This window comes from Geotrypetes seraphini, chromosome 2 (genome assembly GCF_902459505.1).
Source record: "Geotrypetes seraphini chromosome 2, aGeoSer1.1, whole genome shotgun sequence".
Taxonomy (NCBI): Eukaryota; Metazoa; Chordata; class Amphibia; order Gymnophiona; family Dermophiidae; genus Geotrypetes; species Geotrypetes seraphini.
Genome location: NC_047085.1, coordinates 42,487,503 through 42,508,090, shown reverse-complemented (window position 1 = coordinate 42,508,090; position 20,588 = coordinate 42,487,503). Strand labels below are relative to the sequence as shown.

The following is a 20,588-nucleotide window of genomic DNA, read 5'->3' as shown; positions in this document are numbered from 1 at the left end:
TTGAAGGCAAAGGGTAAATATAATGAGATATCTTCAAAAATGGTAAGGAAAGATTTGTTTTCTCAACAAACTTTGTATTATGGAAATTCCAATAAGGTGGAAAGTTTACTTGCAAATTATCTTAAAGCAAAGAAGAGGAAAATAAAAATTATAGCAATAAAAGATGATAAAGGAAATACACATACTCAGATTGAAAATATGTTAAGTCATTTTCTTAAGTTTTATAAAGATCTGTATACTTCCGAGTTTTATGCTGATAAAGTACAAAATGGTTTGGAATTTTTAAATCTTATAGAGGGTCTAAAACTTCCTGATCATATAAAAAAAAGTTTAAAAGAGCCTATATCATTAAAAGAATTAGAACAGCGTTGAAATCTCTTAGAGTTGGATCCGCTACAGGTGGGGATGGTTTTACAGTAGAGTTTTATAAATTATTTCAAAGTTCTTTATTACCTCATTTGCTAAATTTATATCAATTTCAACTAAATAATGGTTGTATTACAGGTACTATGGCAGAATCTTTGACTATTGTTTTGTCGAAGCCAAATAAAGATCCCACTTTGGTCTCAAATTGCAGGTCTATATCTTTAATTAATGTGGATGGAAAACTATTAGCAAAAACATTGGCATTGAGGTTGGCTAAGGCTCTCCCTTTTATCATTGATGTACACCAAACTGGATTCATTGCGAACAGACATTTTTCTAATACAAGATTGGCTTTTCACACACTAAATTTAACAAAAACCATGAATGAACCGGCTTTTACTGTTTCTTTAGATGCGGAAAAAGCTTTTGATAGAGTGGAATGGGCATTCATGTATCAGGCATTAGAGTGGTTTGGTGTAGAAACATAGAAAGATGACGGCAGAAAAGGGCTACAGCCCACCAAGTCTGCCCACTCTACTGACCCACCCCATCGCGTCTGAGTGCCTTACTAGGCCTCTGTAGGGATCCCACGTAGATGTCCCATTTATTCTTAAAGTCAAGCACGCTGGTGGCCTTGGTCACCTGCTCCGGAAGCTTGTTCCAGCAACCCACCACTCTTTCCGTGAAGAAATACTTCCTGGTGTCACCCTTAAATTTCCCTCCTCTGAGTTTGAGCGGATGCCCTCTTGTGGCCGAGGGTCCCCTGAGTAGGAAGATGTCATCTTCCACCTCGACACGACCTGTGATGTACTTAAACGTCTCTATCATGTCCCCTCTCTCTCTGCATTCCTCCAGAGTGTAGAGCTGCAATTTGTTCAGTCTTTCTTCGTACGAGAGACCCTTGAGCCCCGAGATATTCCTAGTGGCCATCCACTGAACCGACTCGACTCTAAGCACATCTTTGCGGTAATGTGGCCTCCAGAACTGCCCACAGTATTCCAGATGAGGTCTCACCATGGTTCTGTACAGTGGCATTATGACCTCAGGTTTCCTACTAACGAAGCTTCTATTGATGCATCCCATCATTTGTCTTGCCTTGGATGATGCTTTCTCTACCTGATTTGCAGCCTTCATGTCTGCACTGATGATCACTCCCAAGTCTCGTTCTATTTTCGTCTTAGCTAATGTTTCTCCATTTAAGGTGTAAGTTTTGCACGGATTCCTGCTACCGAGGTGCATGACCTTACATTTCTTAGCGTTGAAGCCCAACTGCCATGTCGAGGACCAGCTCTCCAACGCAAGCAGGTCCTGCGTCATATAATCCTGCACATTACTTTCCCTTACTGAATTACATATTTTGGCATCATCGGCGAATAATGTTACTTTACCCTGAAGCCCTCGTGTCAAGTCCCTTATGAATATGTTAAAGAGCAGTGGACCCAGGACTGAGCCCTGTGGCACTCCGTTAGTCACCTCCGATGTTTCGGAGAAGGTGCCGTTGACCACCACCCTCTGAAGTCTACCACTCAGCCAATCATTGACCCATGTAGTTAGTGTCTCACCTAACCCCATTGATTTCATCTTGTTTAGAAGCCTACGGTGTGGGACACTGTCAAAAGCTTTACTAAAATCCAAGTACACTATGTCCAGAGACTCCCCGGAGTCCAACTTCCTTGTTACCCAATCAAAGAAACCGATGAGATTGGATTGGCACGACCTACCCTTAGTGAATCCATGTTGATTGGGATCCCTCAGATTCCCCTCCTCCAAGATCATGTCTATCTTATGTTTAAGTAGTGTTTCCATGAGTTTATACACTATCGATGTGAGACTTACCGGTCTGTAATTCGCAGCCTCTGTTCTGCTACCCTTTTTGTGCAGAGGGACGACGTTGGCTGTTTTCCAGTCCAGGGGGACTTTCCCCGTACGTAGGGAGAGATTGAAGAGCATGGCTAGTGGTTCCGCCAGGACACCGCAAGCTCTCTGAGCACTCTTGGGTGCAATTTGTCTGGTCCCATGACTTTGCTCACCTTGAGTCTTGCCAGTTCGCTGTAAACGTCAGCTGGTGTGAACTCGAAATTCTGAAATGGGTCTTCCGCGATTGGGTTTGCTTCCAGCTGAGGTCCGTGTCCAGGTGCCTCACAGGTAAAGACTGAGCAGAAGTATTCATTCAGTAGTTTGGCTTTGTCAGAGTCTGCTTCTACATAATTCCCATCCGGTGTTCTAAGGCGTACTATTCCGCTGGTGTTCTTTTTCCTATCACTAATATATATGAAGAAGGATTTGTCCCCTTTCTTGATGTTCTTTGCTAGATTTTCTTCCACTCGGAGTTTGGCCTCCCTAACTACTATTTTGACCGCTGCAGACCTGGTCCTGTATTCAATGTCAGCTTCACCTTCCCCCTTGCGTTTGTATGAAAGAAATGCTCTTTTTTTCTCCTTAACGAGGTACGAGATTTCATCCGTGAACCATTGAGGTTTCTTGTTTCTTTGTTGTTTATTCAAATGATTCAAACTTTGTATAGCTCCCCTATGGCAAGATTATATATTAATAATAATTTATCAGAATGTTTTAATTTACATAGGGGAGTTAGACAGGGTTGTCCATTATCCCCTTTGCTCTTTGATATAGTTTTAGAACCCTTATTATTGGCTATTCAACAAGCAAAGGGGATACAGGGTATTCCCCGTAATGATTGGGAATTTAAACTCTGCATATGCAGATGATATTTTACTTTATTTGAGAAATCCTTCCATAACCATTCTTTGTTTGTTAGAATTGATAGAAAATTTTGGAAAGTTCTCAGGATATAAAATAAATTGGAATAAGTCTGAAATTCTTCCACTTAATGTGCATTGTACAAAAAGTATGTTTGATGCATACTCTTTTGTATGGAAAGAGGATGGATTAAAATATTTAGGTATTTGGATTAAACACACATTAGATGATACTGTCAAAGAGAATGAAAAACTTTTATTAAAAAAGGTTACAGAATTATGTGAACATTGGAATCCATTACATTTATCTTGGTGGGGGAGAGTTCAAACTGTTAAAATGATGATATTGCCTGTGGTTTGTTATCAAATGGGTATGATACCAGTGTTTCTTCAGGAGTTTTTTTTAATAAAAAATTAAATTCTATTCTTACCAAATTTATTTGGCAGGGTAAAACTCCAAGAATTGCTCTAGCATCTTTACAAAAACCAATTAAGGAGGGTGGGGTAAATTTCCCCAACTTTTATAGGTACCATCAAGCATATATTTTACATCAAGGTATGTATTGGGTCCTCCCAGATATCATTGAATATACTCCAGATTGGCTATATTTGAAATGGTGACTCATGTTTCCATTACATCTGTCATGTTCTTAGTATCAAGATGCCCAGGTTATATAAGGATAATAGAATTCTAATGGATACTTGGAAAACCTTACGATTTGTTAACAATTTAACAGCTAATCCTATTAGTAAATCAACAAATCAAACCTTATGGCTAAACCCCAAGATTCAAATTGGCAGATTTAAGATCATCTGGAAGAATTGGATGATTGCAGGAATACGGACTTTAAATGATATTTCAAATGCTGAACTGCTTGATTTTACACAGTTGCAACATAAATTTGGCTTAAATAAATCACAAAGTTTAGGTGGTTGCAATTGAAACAGACCATTCAGGTGGGGTTCCCTGAATGGAGAAGTCTTAGTACCCAATACAGTTTGGAATTTTTATGCTTTCAGGCGGACTTTCTGGGACACCAGGCCGCACAGTGGTATAAAATTATTAGTGAATCTGTTAAAAAAAGCCTATAAATGGTATTAGGGATATTTGGAGCATTGAGATTAAGCATCAGATTTCAGTATCTCAAGGGCCACATATTTGGTCTTGGAGGATGATATGTACAATGTCTGCATCTATGAGACAAACATGGTTTTTTCTTTTGCATAGAGTATTTTGGACCCCGGTTAGATTACAGAAGTTAAATAGTTCAAAGTCTAATAGATGCTGGCATTGTAACTTTGAAGTAGGGACTTTAGAGCATCTTTTGTTTCACTGTCCCTATATTTTAGCCTTTTGAAATTCAATCTGGAATCAAGTAAATTGTTTATTGGAAAATTACGTAGCATTATCTTATGATACTATAATATTTGGAATGTTGATGAGAAAAAAGAGCCAGATATCAGCGAATAACTAACTTTTATTGATAATGACAGGAGTTGCCATTCAACATATTACTAGAATTGGAAAGATCATAGTAGACTAAGTTATAAGTTTTGGTGGAATTCACTGTGTCACATATATAAAATGGAAAGATCAACTATTGTAGCTATACAACATGGTAATTATAAGAATTTTATTAAAATTTGGGAGACATTAACAAATTATTGTAATGATTAAATGCCATTTTTTAAAATCTATTGAAAGATACACCATCTAATGCTGGGAGGGGGAGGGTCACATTTTATTGTTTATCTCAGAATAGAATAATGGGTAGGGGGGGTGGGATGAGGGTTAATTATAATTATACATATTAGATACTGTAATAAGAGTTGCAAGTGCTGCACTTTAATGTTTATTTAATGCCTGTACACTTGATGAAAGTTTGAAAATGAATATAGACTTTAAAAAAAAAGGAATATAATTAGTGTGGGGATGGGGAGGTATGTTATGTGATTTAATGAATTTATTATTGATGATTGGGTTGGGTGGGGGGAGGAGAGTCTTTTTTTATATGTAATGGATAAGAATTGTTAAGAATGTGATTTGTACAAATTATATGATTTAATATTGTACACTTGTTGCAAGAGTCAAAAATGAATAAAGAATTATAAAAAAACACAAAAAAAACCCCAACATGCATCACTTTGACCTTCACTTTTTAATGTCATCTGCCATTTGGATGTCCAGTCTCCCATGTCATCTAGAAAAACAGCCACAGTGAAATCAAACTGGAGTTTGAAACCAGGACTCTCAAAATAAAGGAAACTTGAAAAGGTGATCAAGAACTTATGAGAGCTATCCAGAAATAAACTGCATGACACTGACATAAGTTATACAAATTTTGGTATGAAAACTGTCAATCAACAGCATTGGGAACACCAAATGAACCTGTCTCAGCAGCTCTGCGAGAAAATAAGAAATAACGCATGTGTGTCAATAATAAAATAAATAGCACATATGCGTCAATAATAACATCCTCCCCCATCTTTTGAGTTGATTCAACCAGTCCTACAGTTACTTTGCCAGGTTTTATCAGGCGATATCACCCATATTGTGAGAATTTCAGTATCCTGTTTGTCCTCAGAGGCTTTCAGTTTAATCTGAAATAATATTTGATTAAGCTAACAAGTTTGTAAAGAATTTACTTGTTTCAGACAAACTTGCCTGTTGAACTGAAGGACAGGTATATTTTCTTTCTGCTTATTTGTTGTGCTCTGACTCATTCCATTTACAAATACAGATGGACCTTCATCATCACTGTACAAATCACTCTCAAACATGTGACCTATTAAAAGATAAAACAAGGAAATGTCAACATTTCAAAATACCTAATTTCGGGGGGGGGGGGGGGGGGGGTTTCACCTAAAAGTGCATACATTGAATCAATATGAATAAAAATGGAGGTAGTGCATGCAAACTTACTTCAAACATATACATTATGGCTATCCTGGAAACAAATAAAGCTTACTCAGTCAATTTTTAAGGGTCAGACAAATATGCTCTACAGAAGTAGCATTCAAACATCATGGTATATCATGGTTATCCCCATAAAGTGGTTCGTAATGCCTATTTGCGGGCAAAATTTGCTAACAGGGAACAGCTTTTTCCCTCTAAGCTGAGCAGGAGTCCTCCACCCACAGTCTCACCAATAGAGGGTGCTGTTTTACTGTCACATTTTTCAATTGTGAGGGACAGGCAAGTTCTGCAGGACTCCAGGGAACATACCTGTCCTTAGCGACTGAAAATATTCCACCCCCTAGTGGTAGCAATGCAGCTGGAGGACACCTGCTCAGCTTAGAGGGAACACTGAAATGACAGCAGTGTTTCCTTTTTCTACACGATCATCACAAGTAAGATCTATTGTACTAAAACACTGGTCGGTTTTGTCAGTATATAAAGAGTTGATAATCCCTCCCCCACATGTTGGCTTATAAAAGGAGCAAGACACTGGGAGAAATACTCACTTATAAGCGTTTGGATTATCAAACTGATATGGTGGCTATAACTGGTCACACCAAATGTGGAACTTGTCAATGGTGTACGTCTACAATAGGTAGTAATAGAAAGATTTGGTCCCATACTAATGCTTCTTGTTTATCTAGCTGTGTTATCTATGCCAGTGTTTTTCAACCGCTGTTCCGCGGCACACTAGTGTGCCGCGAGATGTTGCCTGGTGTGCCGCAGGACCCGGAGCTGACAGGGGGCCCGAGGCAGGGGCGCCAGTAGCTCGCCAAGGCAAAGTGAGTCGATCACCCAGGACTCACTTTGTCTTGGCGATCTAATCTATCGAGCCGATAAGTCTTCTTCTCCCTGACGTTAATTCTGCAGTCGGAGAGGAAGTTCGGGCCAGCCAATCGCTGCCTAGCTGGGCGGAACTTCCTCTCCGATTGCAGAATTGACGTCAGGGAGAGCATGCGTCGGCGTCGGCTTTGGGGCCTGTTATCCATTGGTGGGTCCTGTTCCCCGATGGCAGCGGCAGTGGCAGTGGCTTGGGGAACGGCAGGGAGAAAGAAAGAAAGGGGGCAGGCAGGGAAACAGAAGGAAAGAAGAGAAACAGAAAAAAAGAAAGAAAGGTCAGGGAGAGAGGAAGAAAAAGTTGGGGGAGGGAATGAGGTGTGGAGGAGAGAAAGCATACAGGCTGATAGAAGGGAAGAAAGATTGGATGCACAGTCAGAAGAAGAAAGTGCAACCAGAAATCACCAGACAAGGTAGGAAAAATGATTTTATTTTAAATTTAGCAAAGTGGAGGCAGTATTACCACAGTTTTCAAAGGAATTTGCCCAAATAACTTAATAGTTAACTGGGTAAATTCCCAGAGATGAAAACTTCCCTTCACTTACTATGCACAGTTCTGAATTTATATCTGCTGTCTATATTTTACAATATGGTCACCTTTTACTAAACCGCAATAGTGGTTTTTAGCACAGGGAGCCTATGAGCGTCAAGAGCAGCGCTGGGCATTCAGCGCAGCTCCCTGCGCTAAAAACTGCTATTGTGGTTTAATAAAAAGGATGGAGGGTATATTTGTCTATTTTTGTATGCTATAAAAACCAAATACAGAGAGAGACTGAGAGCTGTTGACGAAGAGCTACGTGTGTGTCTTTCTTCGATTCCAGCCAGAATATCAGCTTTGTGTTCAGCCAAACAGGCCCAGGTTTCGCACTGAATAAAGTATTTTATAATTTTTATTTTGTAATAAAGTAATTATAAAATACTTTCTTTGTGTTTATTTGATTCCTATTCAAGAGAATTACTTTATATATAGTCAATATAGGCAGAGAGTTAAATTTTTTAACATTTTCTAATGGTGGTGTGCCTCGTGATTTTTTTCATGAAACAAGTGTGCCTTTGCCCAAAAAAGGTTGAAAAACACTGATCTATGCGATCACTTGTACATGTGATAAAGTCTACACTGACAGGTCAATACGTGCCATTAGAATCTGCTTAACTGAGCATAAATCTAGATTGAAAAATAAAAAAAGCTTTGGCCTCTAAGGTAGTCCATTGGGAACAAGCAGGACATGTGTTTTCATATTTTAAGTGGAGAGTTATTGAGCAAATAGCATCTGGGTGGGAGGGTGGTGACATTGAATCGCTTTTAAATCATAAAGAACAGCATTTGATATTTGAGTTAAATACATTGGATCCCTGTGGTCTAAATGCTGAACTTGATTGGATGTCTGACGTAATTTGCTCATTGAAATTTGAGATACGTTGGTACTTGGTGAGGTCATTTGAGCTTTAAAATCAGCGGTGCTTGAGTATCTGATTGTAAAACCACTTAGATAACCTTGATAGGCAGAATATAAAAACATCTAATAAACTTGATAAACTTAAACTTGATGTTTGAATGTCATTTTGTAAGAATGAATCTAAGCAAAGCGCCATGGTGAAAGTTTTAAGTGTTGCAATTGAGTTTCTTATAAGAGATCTGCGATATATATATTTGTGTGATTGTACTTATTGAGTTTGCACTTTTGTTTTCTTTTAGTTGAAACCCAACCCTGACGCAGATTGCAAAACATGCATTTCGGCATAGGGTTTGGCAAAACGCCATTATTTGGCTTTTAAGAGGAGTAAAAAAAATTTTTCTAATATTATAGTATTTGAGCACTTTATATATTTATTGAGAAACTTTACTGTTGGTGAGCCAGTGAGGAAGCTTGCAGCTCTTAAAAAGAAATCAGGTACATTTTCCCTTGAAACAAGCCACTTCTGAGGCTCTATTGAGTTTAGAGAACATACCTGCAAACATTTATATGTATTTAAAGAGAGAGCAGCTTGATATGTATAACCGTTATTGAATATTTTTGAGATGTGGGACTGGCAATTTTGATCTGTTATCCTGGAAACCTGACAGGCTGGGTGTATTTCAAGGACTGGGTTGAGTCACTACCTTAAGCTAAAGGCCCCCCAGCTATTGCTGACCAATATGTGTGTGTGACATTGCTGAAGGGTTGGAAGATTAAGGTTTGCCCTTTTGCGGATGATACCAAGATTTGTAAGAGTGGGCACCCCTGGAGGGAGTGGGAAAACATTAAGAATGGTCTAATCTGGCAATTAAAATTCATTGCAAAGAAGTACAGAGTAGTGCTGCGCAATTCAGGAAAAAATTTTTTTGATTTGATTCAGCCTATTGAATCGATTTTTCGATTCGATTTTCCTGCCCAATTGGGTGTTTTTTCCAAATATCCTGATGGGTTTATTTTATAGTCTCTTCACCCCCTTTGCCTTCTAACCACACTGGTGCCATGGTGTAAACAAAATAAACAAAAGACTTTTCCTCTCTCTGTTAAATCCTAGCTCACGTTTGCGGTCTATCACCAGCTCTAGCAGGATACATGTTTCAAATCTGATATATTGTAATCACAAAACAGAAAATAAAATTAGTTTTTCTACCTTTTGTTGTCTGGTCAATATTCAAATCTTGTTGGTCCCAGGCTCTGGTTGTCTTGCTTGCCAGGGTCTCCTTTCTTCTTTCTCCATGCTAACCATCCATCTGCCATCTCTGTCCTCCCCTTCCGTTTCCCTTCCCTCTCCCGGAGGTCTGACATCTTTCCTTTTTTTGTCTTCATCCACAGATCCATCTTTCCTCAACTATGCTTTCATCCAGCATCTCGACCTCCTTCCCCGCCACCCCAGGGTCCACCATCTCTCCCTTTCTGTTCCTTTTATCCTTAAATCCCATTGTCCACCATCTCCTCTGTTTTTAGACCCATTATTTCTACCCCCCCAAAGTCCGGCATATGCACGTCTCTTTGAACCCGCCCTTCCCTCCCTCCGTGTACATCTACACCAGGCCCCCACCCCTGAAGGCCTGCATGTCCCCCCCCTGAAGACCTGCACCCCACCCCTGAAGGCCAGCCTGTCCCCCCCGGAAGGCTTGTACCCTCCCCAAAAGCATGTACCACCACCCTCCCCCCCCCGGAAGGCCTGCCTGTCTCTGCCCTGGAAGGCCTGCAACACCCCCTGGAAGGCCTGCATGTCCCTTCTGAAGGCCTGTACCTCCCCTGGAAGTTTGCACCCCCACCCCCCAAAAGGCATGTACCAGCTCCCCAAAAGGCATGTACCACCCCCCTGGAAGGCCTGCCTGTCCCTTTTGAAGGCCTGTACCCCCCTGGAAGGCTGCACCTCCCCCCTGCGAAGGCATGTACAACTTCTCCCGGAAGACCTGCCTGCACCGTCCCCCCGGAAGGCCTGCACCGTCCCCACAAAGGACTACACCTCCCTCCCCCCCGGGAGGCTTGCGCGTTCAATTCACCTAAATTCAGCAGCCTGACATCAGAGAAGGGGCGGGACCGCGGCAGAGAGAAGACAACTTGGATGACGTATGATAGCTTACAAAGATTGCTAGAGCCAGCAATCTTTCTGCAGGACAGGCTGCTGAATTTAGGTAAACTGCTGCGGGGAAGCCGGCACTAGTGGGGAAGCCACTTCCCGACTGACCCTCCCCACTCGCCCTCTAAAGCAGGAGCAGCAGGCCAGCAAGAGGCTGATTTTTTGGTTGGGTAAATCGATTCGAATCGATTGACCCGAAGTGAATTGATTCAAATCGTGAATCGGGCAACACTAGTACAGAGTGATGCATTTGAGGAGAAGTAATTCAAGGGAATCGTATGTGTTGGGAGGTGAGAGGCTGATAAGCATGGATTGGGAGAGGGATTTCGGAGTTATGGTATCTGAGGATTTGAAGGCGACAAAACAGTGTAACAAGGCAATGGCTGTAGCCAGAAGGATACTAGGCTGTAAAGAGAGGCGTAACCAGCAGAACAAAATGTGTTGATGTCCCTTGTACATGTCATTGATGAGGCCCCACTTGGGAGTATTGTGTTCAGATTTGAAAGCCCTAATTAGCAAAGGATACAAGATGACTTTAAGCGGTCCAGAGGAAGGCAACAAAAATGGTGGGGGATTTGCATCAAAAGACATACGAGAAGAGACTAGAAGACCTGAACATGTATACTCTAGAGGAGAGGAGGGATAGGGGTAATATGATGGATATTTAAATGCTTGAAAGGTATTAATATAGAATCAAATCTTTTCCAAAGGGAAATTGTTAAAACTAGGAGGGCATAAATCAAGGGTCTCAAAGTCCCTCCTTGAGGGCTGCAATCCAGTCAGGTTTTCAGGATTTCCCCAATGAATATGCATGGAGATCTACCTGCTGTGCACTGCTTTCAATTATTTTTCACAGAGGGTGGTTGATGTCTAGAATGCCTTCTCAAGGGAGGTGGTAGAGAGGAAAACTGATGGAATTCAAAAAAGCGTGGGACGAACACAAAGGATCTCTAATTAGAATATGAATGGTATAAAATTGAAGAACTAAGGTAGGTATCAGGCAGACTTGCATGATCTATGTCCTGTATATGGCAATTCAGTTTAGGATGGGCTTGGTTGGGCTTCAACAGAAGCCTCAGCAATTTGAAACAAAATTTGTGATGAGATCATTGACCCTTTTTTGTGACACAATTATGTCCCTGTTACAGATCCAAGTTTGCTGATTTCTTCAACAAAGGTAATTTATCATGCGCAGCCAGGTGGACATTTTGCAGGTGCTTCTTAAGATTTGGTTGCACAGCTGTATGTATCCTCAAAAGCTAGCGGACAAAGTTTGCAATGTACACAGATATTTCTGCTGTCTGATCCTACTAGCATAAAAAAGTGAAGACTGAATATTCAAATGAACTTGCACTGTGATTATAATTTTTCTCCATTGTGGGCTTACTGAGTTAGGCTCAATTACAGGATGGCAAAAGGGCCTTCAAAGCCATTTACATGAATACAAAGTGTGTGTGAATGTCCGACTTTGGCTCATCTAATTGCCTCCTTTTTAAATGTAGTTTCTTTGCTTACTACTGTATTACTTTCTGTTATTCTTCAAAAATAAAGACTAATTAACAGCACATGTTTCTTTTTTACTTATCCTTTTAATGCAGTATCGCCCAAAGAGTCTTTTTCAAGACTTCATAAAGGAGCTCTACAGATTTACTCTAGCCCCAAATGAGGAAGGATGCTGAAAAGAGCTCCTTTATGAACCCTTGAAAAAGCTCCTTTGGGTGAAACGGGTCCCGTCGGGGCATGCTAGAGACACTGCATTAAAAAGGATAAGTAAAAAAGAAACATGTGCTGTTAGTCTTTATTTTTGAAAAATAACAGAAAGTAATACAGTAGTAAGCAAAGAAACTACATTTAAAAAGGAGGCAATTAGATGAGCCAATGCCGGATGAAGGGACACGTCTTGTAATTTTCCATATGCTGTTTAAAGCTGTAAGAAAACCAGACCCTGTTTGTTTTTCCTTCTCTGAAATATTGCAAGGACATTTATGTTTGATAAGATGTGTTCTTATCTTGTTGTGAAGTGAATTCAATTGTTTTCATAAGCCGTATTTGCAAACAGCTTTAGATAAGAAAAAGGCTCTGCTGACCCTCTGGACTTCAACCTTTAGATAGTAAAAATGCTTGTTATTTCTTTAAAGTTTCATGTGACCTGTGTCCATATATGGTTTGCATTTACGTCACATGCTGATAACACTGATTCATGTAAAATGATATAAAAGAGGTGTAAAGCTGACAATAAAGCGGACATGTTTGGAAGATGATTTCTGGTCTTTAAGATATGCCCCCAGGTGCATCTGGCTTCCAAATGACAGAGAGAAAGTATGGGGCAGGAATTGGGACCTAATCCTTTTCACCGGACATTCACACATCTTGTGTATTGATGTAAATGGTTTTGGAGGCCCTTTTCCCATCCTGTAATTTAGGGGTCTCCAAAGTCCCTCTTCAAGGGCCGAATCCAGTCAGGTTTTCGGGATTTCCCCAATGAATATCCATTGAAAGCAGTACATGCACATAGATCTCATGCATAGTCATTGGAGAAATCCCGAAAACCTGACTGGATTCGGCCCTCGAGGAGGGACTTTGGAGACCCCCTGCTGTAATTGAATCCGAACCAGTGAGGTGTGCGGTTGCTGTGGTTGTTTACAGTTTTGTCTCACTTTTTCTTCTTTTGCATCCTTTCGTGCTTACTGAGTTAGGCCACAGCCAGAATTCATCCCCTCAAGGGTCACTGGGAGAGTCCCAGTTTCCCAGGACTCAAGGTGCTTTTCCAGTCACAGGTCTGTCACTACTTCCTTTTTATCTCAGGGTGAGAATATCTTATGTCCACAGTAGTCCTTCTTGGAGGCTTCCTTTTGGAAGGGGGCGACACCTCCCCTTCTGGGGTTCTCTCCCCAGTGTTTAGGGCCTCTTAACCACTTCAGAGACCCTTTTTATTACCAATAGTACAAGCAAATGAGCCCCTTTAAGTATGCAAGAACAGTCCAGCCTTTTATGAAGCAATTCTTTCAGTAGAGCTCATTTGGCTGGCTGTCACCATGTACAGCCAATGGTAGGAAGAAGTGCAAAAGTGGTATTGTGAGACTCAAAGGTGAAGGGTAAGAATATGTAGAAGCAGATAAAGAAAATCCAGAATTGCTTAAATATTTCTGTTCTGTGTTCACGGCTGAAGTGCCTGGAGCAGGTCCGCAGAAGACAAACGTGAATAGGGAAGGAGGAGTAATAGACCCTGATCAATTTTCAGAGGGTTGTGTTTGTGAGGAGCTAGCTAAAATAAAGGTAGATAATGCGTGGGGCCTGATGGTGTATATCCAAGGGTGCTGTAGGAACTTAGAGAAGTTCTAGTAGCTCCGCTGACTGACCTTTTCAATGCATCTCTAGAGTCTGTCGGGAGTGGTGTGGGAGGACTGGAGAAGGGCGGATGTGGTTCCTCTCCACAAAAGTGAAGTAAGGAAGAAGTAGGGAATTACAGGCCAGTAAGTCTGACTTCTGTGGTAAACAAATTAATGGAAATGTTTTTAAAACAGAGAATGGTCAAGTTTCTGGAATCCTGTGGATTACAGGACTGGAGGCAACATGGATTCACTAGAGGTAGGTCTTGTCAGACAAATCTGATCAATTTCTTTGACTGGGTGTGTGCTAGATGTATTTAGATTTTAACAAAGCCTTTCACAGTATTCCACACAGACAACTGATAAATAGACTGAGTGCCCTTGAGATGGGTCCCAAAGTGGGTTAAGAACTGGTTGAGTGGAAGGCGACAAGAGGGTAGTCAACAATGGAGATCACTCTGAGGAAGGAGAAATTTGGTTCTTACCTGCTAATTTTCTTTCTGTTAGCTTGTAGACTGGTATAGTCCTTATGAATGGGTAATATGCTTCACTGCTACCAGCAGGTGGAGACTGAGATCAAACTTGTATATCAGTATAGCATACCCCTCTTGCTACTCCAGTTTGCCGAATAGCCAAGCAGAACCTAGGAAATTTCTTAACTGAAAAACAGTAAATGACACTCCAAACAGGAGTGTAAGAAAAAAAAAAAACATCTTTAAACAACTGTTGGAACATGTATAAAACTTGATCCTGGACGTAAAACATCCCCACAGCTCATCAGCTAAGCTAGCTGAGCCATCACCACTGTTCTTAATTCTCCCCAGCCCTAGAAAAATACTAGAACCCGCAGAAAAATTCAAAATTGGCACATGAGCAAAACTCGCAAACACTGCACAAAGACAGACAGGGTGGGGGACTATACCAGTCTACAAGCTAACAGAAAGAAAATTAGCAGGTAAGAACCTAATTTCTCCATCTATCACTTGGTAGACTGGTATAGTCCTTATAAATGGGACGTACCAAAGCAGTACCCATCAAGGGTGGGACCCCTGAAGGGCCAACACCAGAACATATTCACCGAATACCGCTTCCAGATATCCACGTCCAGACATCTACATGGTAGTGTCTGACAAAGGAATGCAGAGAAGACCAAACTGTAGCCTTCCAAATATCCACTGGAGGCACTAGAGAAGACTCAGCCCAAGAAGCTGCCTGACCCCTAGTGGAATGAGCCTTGAGAAAGTTGGGAACAGGCTTCTTCTTCAGAAGATAAGTGGAAGCAATAGTCTCCTTGATCCAGCGCACAATAGTAGCCTTAGAAGTGTCATCCTCAGTACGAGGACCCGCTAAAAGGAAAAGATGATCTGATTTCCTGATCTCCTGGGTCCTCTGCACATAAGAGCGAAGGACCCGACTGACATTCATTTTGTGCAGCTGTCTCTGCTCAGAAGAGTCCTCTCGAAAACCCAACACCGTGAGGACTACAGATTGACATGAAAAGAAGAAACCACTTTTGGCAGAAAGGAAGGAACAGGCCTCAAGACAACCCGCTCCCTAGAAAACTCCAAGAAGGGAGCCCTACAAGAGAAAGCCTGTAGCCCAGAAACGCATCTAGCTGAAGTAATGGCCACCAAGAAAACCGCCTTAAGAGTAAGGTCCTTCAAAGAGCAGTCGCCCAATGGTTCAAAAGGAGAACACACCATAACGGACAGAACCAGATTCAGATCCTAAGATGGAACAGAGGGTCGTATGGGAGAGGCCTGAGCAACTTGGCCGCCCGCAAGAAGCAAATCACATCAGGAATGGCAGTCTAACGCTGATCTTTCAAGAACTCCCGAAAGGCTGACAATGCTGCAAGCTGAACCTAGAGAGAAGACCATTCCAGTCTCCTATCCAGGCCATCCTGCAAGAACTCTAAGATGTTAGGCAGGAAAGCGCGAAAAAAGAGACTACTCCACCCGCATCACATCACTCCTCAAATACACGGCAAACCCTCACCATAAGCCCAAGAGTTGGAAAGCCTCCGGGACCCCAAGAGCGTTGAGATCACTATCTGAATACCCCTTCTTACCTAGATGACCGCTTTCAAGAGCCAAGTCATAAGACAAAAGGGACCCGGATCAAACATTGGAATGGGACCTTGAATTAGGTCGTCCAAGAGGCAGAGGAAGAGTATCTGCCACCAGATGTTACACCAGATCTGCGTTCCATGGACGTCGAGGCCAATCCAGAACCACGAGGCCCGGATGGTGAATTATGAAGAGAACTCTGCCCACTAATGGCCACGGAGGGAACACATACAATAGTCCCTCCATTGCCCATGGTTAAACCAGAGCATTCAGGCCCTTGGCCTAACTGTCTCTGCAATGATTGAAGAAGCGGGGTGTTTTGGCATTGATACTTGGGGCCATCAGGTCCATGAAGGGCTGACTCCAAGACTGCACTATCAACTGAAAGTCCACGGGGCTTAGACACCACTTTCCAGGATTTAGCATGTGACAACTTAGGAAGTTCACCTGATCATTCTCCACTCCATCTATGTGGGATGCTGAGCTCTCTTGAAGGTGCGACTCCGCCCTAACCATGCACAGAGTCATCTCCTGCGCCACTAAAGTGCTCCTGGTGCCCCCCTGATGATTGACATAGGCCACCGCCGTGGCATTGTCCGACAGAACCCTGACTGACTTGCTCATCACAAAGGACTGGAAGGCTAGCAACACCAGACAGATGGCTCTGGTCTCCAAAACACTGATCAACCAAGAAGCCTCCTCCGTGGACCAGGTGCCCTGAGCTGAGTGACCTAAACACTGAGCCCCCCAACCAAGAAGACTGGCATCCATGAGCAGCACTGTCCACTGCGGCAGATCCAGACTCGCCCCTTGCACAAGATAGGGGGTCTGAAGCCACCAGCAAAGACTGCCCCGAGCTAAGCCCGGAAACGGAACAGGGTGATCCAGACTGTGCCTCCGAAGTGCCCACTTCTGAAGAAGAGTATACTGAAGAGGACACATGTGGGCCTGCGACCACCTCACTACATAGAGGGAGGCCACCATCGACCAAGACTTGGAGGAAATCCTGCTCCCGAAGACACCAGGATGCCATAAGCAGGCGAATTTGAGATTGCAATTTTCTCATCCAGGCCTCCAGAAAGAAGACCTTCCCCAAGGAGGTATCGAACAGGACCCCAATATATTCCAGGCGCTGGAGACAACTGGCTCTTTGCCAAGGTTGACTACCCATCCCAGCGACTGCAGAAACTCAACCACCCGAGCCGTGACCCGAGTGTTCTCCTGGAACGACTTGGCTCAAATCAACCAGTCATCCAGATAAGGATGAACAAGAATGCCCTCTTTGCGCAACGCTGCCACAACGACCACCATCACCTTGGTGAACATCTGTGGAGCCATGGCCAGACCAAAGGGAAGTGCACAGAACTGATACTGTTGCCCCAAGATCAAAGCGCAGGAAGCAATGGGAGGCCCGAATAGGAATGTGTAAGTAGGCCTCGGTCAAATCGAGAGAGGTCAGAAACTCCCCCGGCTGAACCACCAGAATCAGAAAAAGTTTCCATGTGGAAGGAAGGCACAGGAAGAGCCCTGTTGACCCCCTTCAAATCCAGGATGGGTCTTTCTTTGGCACCACAAAGTAAAATAGAGTACCAACCTGTGCCCCACTCCAGCAGGGAAACTGGAACCACCGCGTGAAGATCCAACAATCTCTGAAGGGTTTGGAGAAAGGCCTGCTGCTTCCACGCCATCTGTGAGGGAGAAGCGAGAAAACAGTCTGGCAAGGACTGGGCGAACTCCAGAGCATAGCCGTCCCAGATCACTTCCAGAACCCACTGATCGGACGTGATGTCTGCCCACTGTGGATAAAAGTCTCTCAACCAGGCGTCCACCAGAACCAAGACGGGCGCAGGCAAGGAGTCATTGTGTAGGACGGCCAGCAGGGGACTCAGCGGGGGCGCTACCTGCATTCAGGCGGGCTCCACGAAAGGACTGCATGTGCTGGAAGAACCTGCCTCTTGAGAGCCCAGGAGACTGAAAAGAAGCAGCCCCTCGACTGGAGCAGAAATGGCGGAAATCACACCCACAAGCAGAGCCGCCTCGAGCCAGCAGCCTAGGCCTATCCTCAGGCAAATGATGCACTTTAGAATCAGTGAGTCTGAACCAACTTGTCCAGGTCCTCACCAAACAAGAAAGATCCTTTAAAAGGAAACTTCGTCAACTGAGCTTTGGATAAGAACATAAGAAGTGCTTCTGCTGGGTCAGACCAGAGGTCCATCATGCCCAGCAGTCCACTCACGCGGGGGCCCACCAAGGGTCCATGTCTTCAATCACCTCGTGCTCCTCTGGGAAAAAAAATCTTCATCCCAAGAGACCCTCAGGCGTTTGGAGAGGGGAGTCAAGGGCAAGACATCGAGGGGACACAGAACCTCCTGCCGCCAGCATATAAGCTTTACAAAGTGCTAACAAATTCAGGGGAAAAGATCCCTGGTGGTCCCATGGGACTCCCTGCCCCAGCAGGGGACCCTGACATACCTTGCCCCTGTATTTCCAGAACAGGGGGAAGGCCACCTGAGGTAACTGAAATGAATGAGGAAGTTCCCATAGAAATTGGACCTGAAACTATCAAAATCGTAGCTTCTGCGGCCTGTCGTGTCTGAAAAGCCTGGGACTTTCCCGACGCTGAGGCCAAGGAACCGACCAATGCAAAAAGGGAATCCCCAGCCGAACCGGCAGTAAGGGAAGCCTGTGCTCCCTGACTGTCAGTGGCTGGAGAACCACCCGCGTGGGCATTGGGCGAAGCCCAGGCTTCCCCACGATCCGAAATCGTACTGTGAGGCACATTCAGCGGGGTGCCCAGGCTGCTGGCATCTGCTGCAGACGGTGCTTCCCCACTGCTCCAGCCTGCACAATGCTTGCACAAGCCAGCCACAAATATTTCACGCCTGGAGCTCAAGGAGCACTTTTTTTCCCTTTAAAAGAGCTCATTGTGCTGAAAACTGCTCTAGGTGTAAAGAAAACACAGAAAAAAGGCAGTTAAAGGGAAATGAGCCCTTTAGACCTGCACACCTCGGGATTTTTTGTTATTTATTTTTACTTAGTCAGAACAGACTCCACGGCTCTCAAAGTTGGAGGGCGGACCAACCAGGGGGCCAGGCCACCTGCTGAGGCCCATTACAAAAATATGGGGAGAGGGACCCAGCACGAGACCCGCCAGGTTTAACACCCTAGAGATTGGACGGATCCCCAAACAGAACCCGCCAAAGCTCTATCTGGCACAAAAAGGGGACCCAGGAGTTCACAAACAAAGTTCCAACAGTGCTAAGAGGGGAGATGAAAAGCCTTACCACCTGCTACCAGAGAATGAGGAAAACTGGAGTAGCAAGAGGGGCATGCTATACTGATATACAAGTTTGATCTCAGTCTCCACCTGCTAGTAGCAGTGAGGCATATTACCCAGTCTACCAAGCGATACAGAAAGGGATGTTACCAGTAGTGTGCCTCAAGGTTCTGTTCTTGGGCCTGTTCTTTAACATTTTCATAAATGATATGATATTGCTTAAGGGTTGTCGGGTAAGATTTGCCTCTTTGTGGATGATACCAAAATCTGAAAAAAGAATAGACAAGCCGGATATTGTGATCATGAAGAAAGACCTGGCAAAGCTTGAAGAATAGTCCGAAATTTGGCAGCTAAAATTTAATGCTAAAAAATGCAAGGTGATGCATTTGGGCTGCAAAAACCAGAGGGAACGGTAAAGTTTAGAGGGTAACGATGGAAGAGCAGGATTTGGGTGTGATTGTATGCAATGATCTCAAGGTAGCCAAACAAGTTGAAAAGATGACGGCGAAAGCTAGAAGGATGCTAGGTTGCATAGGGAGAGGTATGGCCAGTAGGAAAAAGGAGGTATTGATGCTCTGTATAAGACTCTGGTAAGACCTCATTTAGAATATTGTGTACAATTCTGGAGGCCGCACCTTCAAAAAGATATAAAAAGGATGGAGTCGGTCCAGAGAAAGGCTACTAAAATGGTATGTGTTCTCCGTGATAAGGCCTTATCACGGAGACCACATACCATTTTAGTAGCCTTCCTCTGGACCGACTCCATTCTTTTTGGAGACAGACTTAAAAGATCTCAATCTGTATACTTTGGAGAAAAGGCGGGAGAGGGGAGATACGATAGAGAAGTTTAAATAACTATGTAATATAAATGTGCATGAGCCAAGTCTCTTTCATTTGAAAGTAACTCTGCAATGAGAGGGCATAGGATGAAGTTAATGTTAAGAGGTGATAGGCTCGGAGTAATCTCAGGAAATACTTTTTTTAATGGAAAGGGTGGTAGATGCGTGGAACAGGTTCCCGGAAGAGGTGGTGGAAACGGAGACTGTCTGAATTCAAAAGATAATGGTTACTGTGGATGGGCAGGCTAGATGGGCCATTTGGCCTTTATCTGCCATCATGTTTCTAATTACTGCAATGCACTATGGTGAGGCAAGAGAAACAAATTGAATTGGAGGCTTAATGAGTAAAATAGCATGAAGGAAATTTGTCGTCAATTGTTTTGCATGCTATGTAAACAGTAATGCAAAAGTAACTTGTAAATTTTGTCGATATTATAAAAACTAATTACATAGTTACTGTAATTAGTTACATTTTTAGGTAACTAGCATTACTGTAACTAGTTACTACCCAGCACTGAGTCATTCGTGAGAATGTTAACCTGGAGGTTTTAGATTTCAACTTCCTACCTAAAATCTTCCAGAACCTCCCTCTGCCTGATCTACTGTAGTTGATCCATCAATCTGTCTCCTCCTGGACTCCTAGGCGATCACG

At 43.2% G+C, this 20,588-nt stretch overlaps 1 protein-coding gene across 4 annotated transcripts in view; it reads right to left on the bottom strand.

Moving 5' to 3' along the window:
• Positions 1–20,588, bottom strand: part of ATAD2 (ATPase family AAA domain containing 2) — a 332,232-nt gene that overhangs the window by 128,208 nt on the left and 183,436 nt on the right. For all 4 annotated transcript variants that reach the window (XM_033933747.1, XM_033933750.1, XM_033933746.1 and 1 more), the window contains one exon: positions 5,749–5,869. In XM_033933747.1, the coding sequence (XP_033789638.1) occupies positions 5,749–5,869 (121 nt within the window). The remainder of the gene's footprint in view (positions 1–5,748; positions 5,870–20,588) is intronic.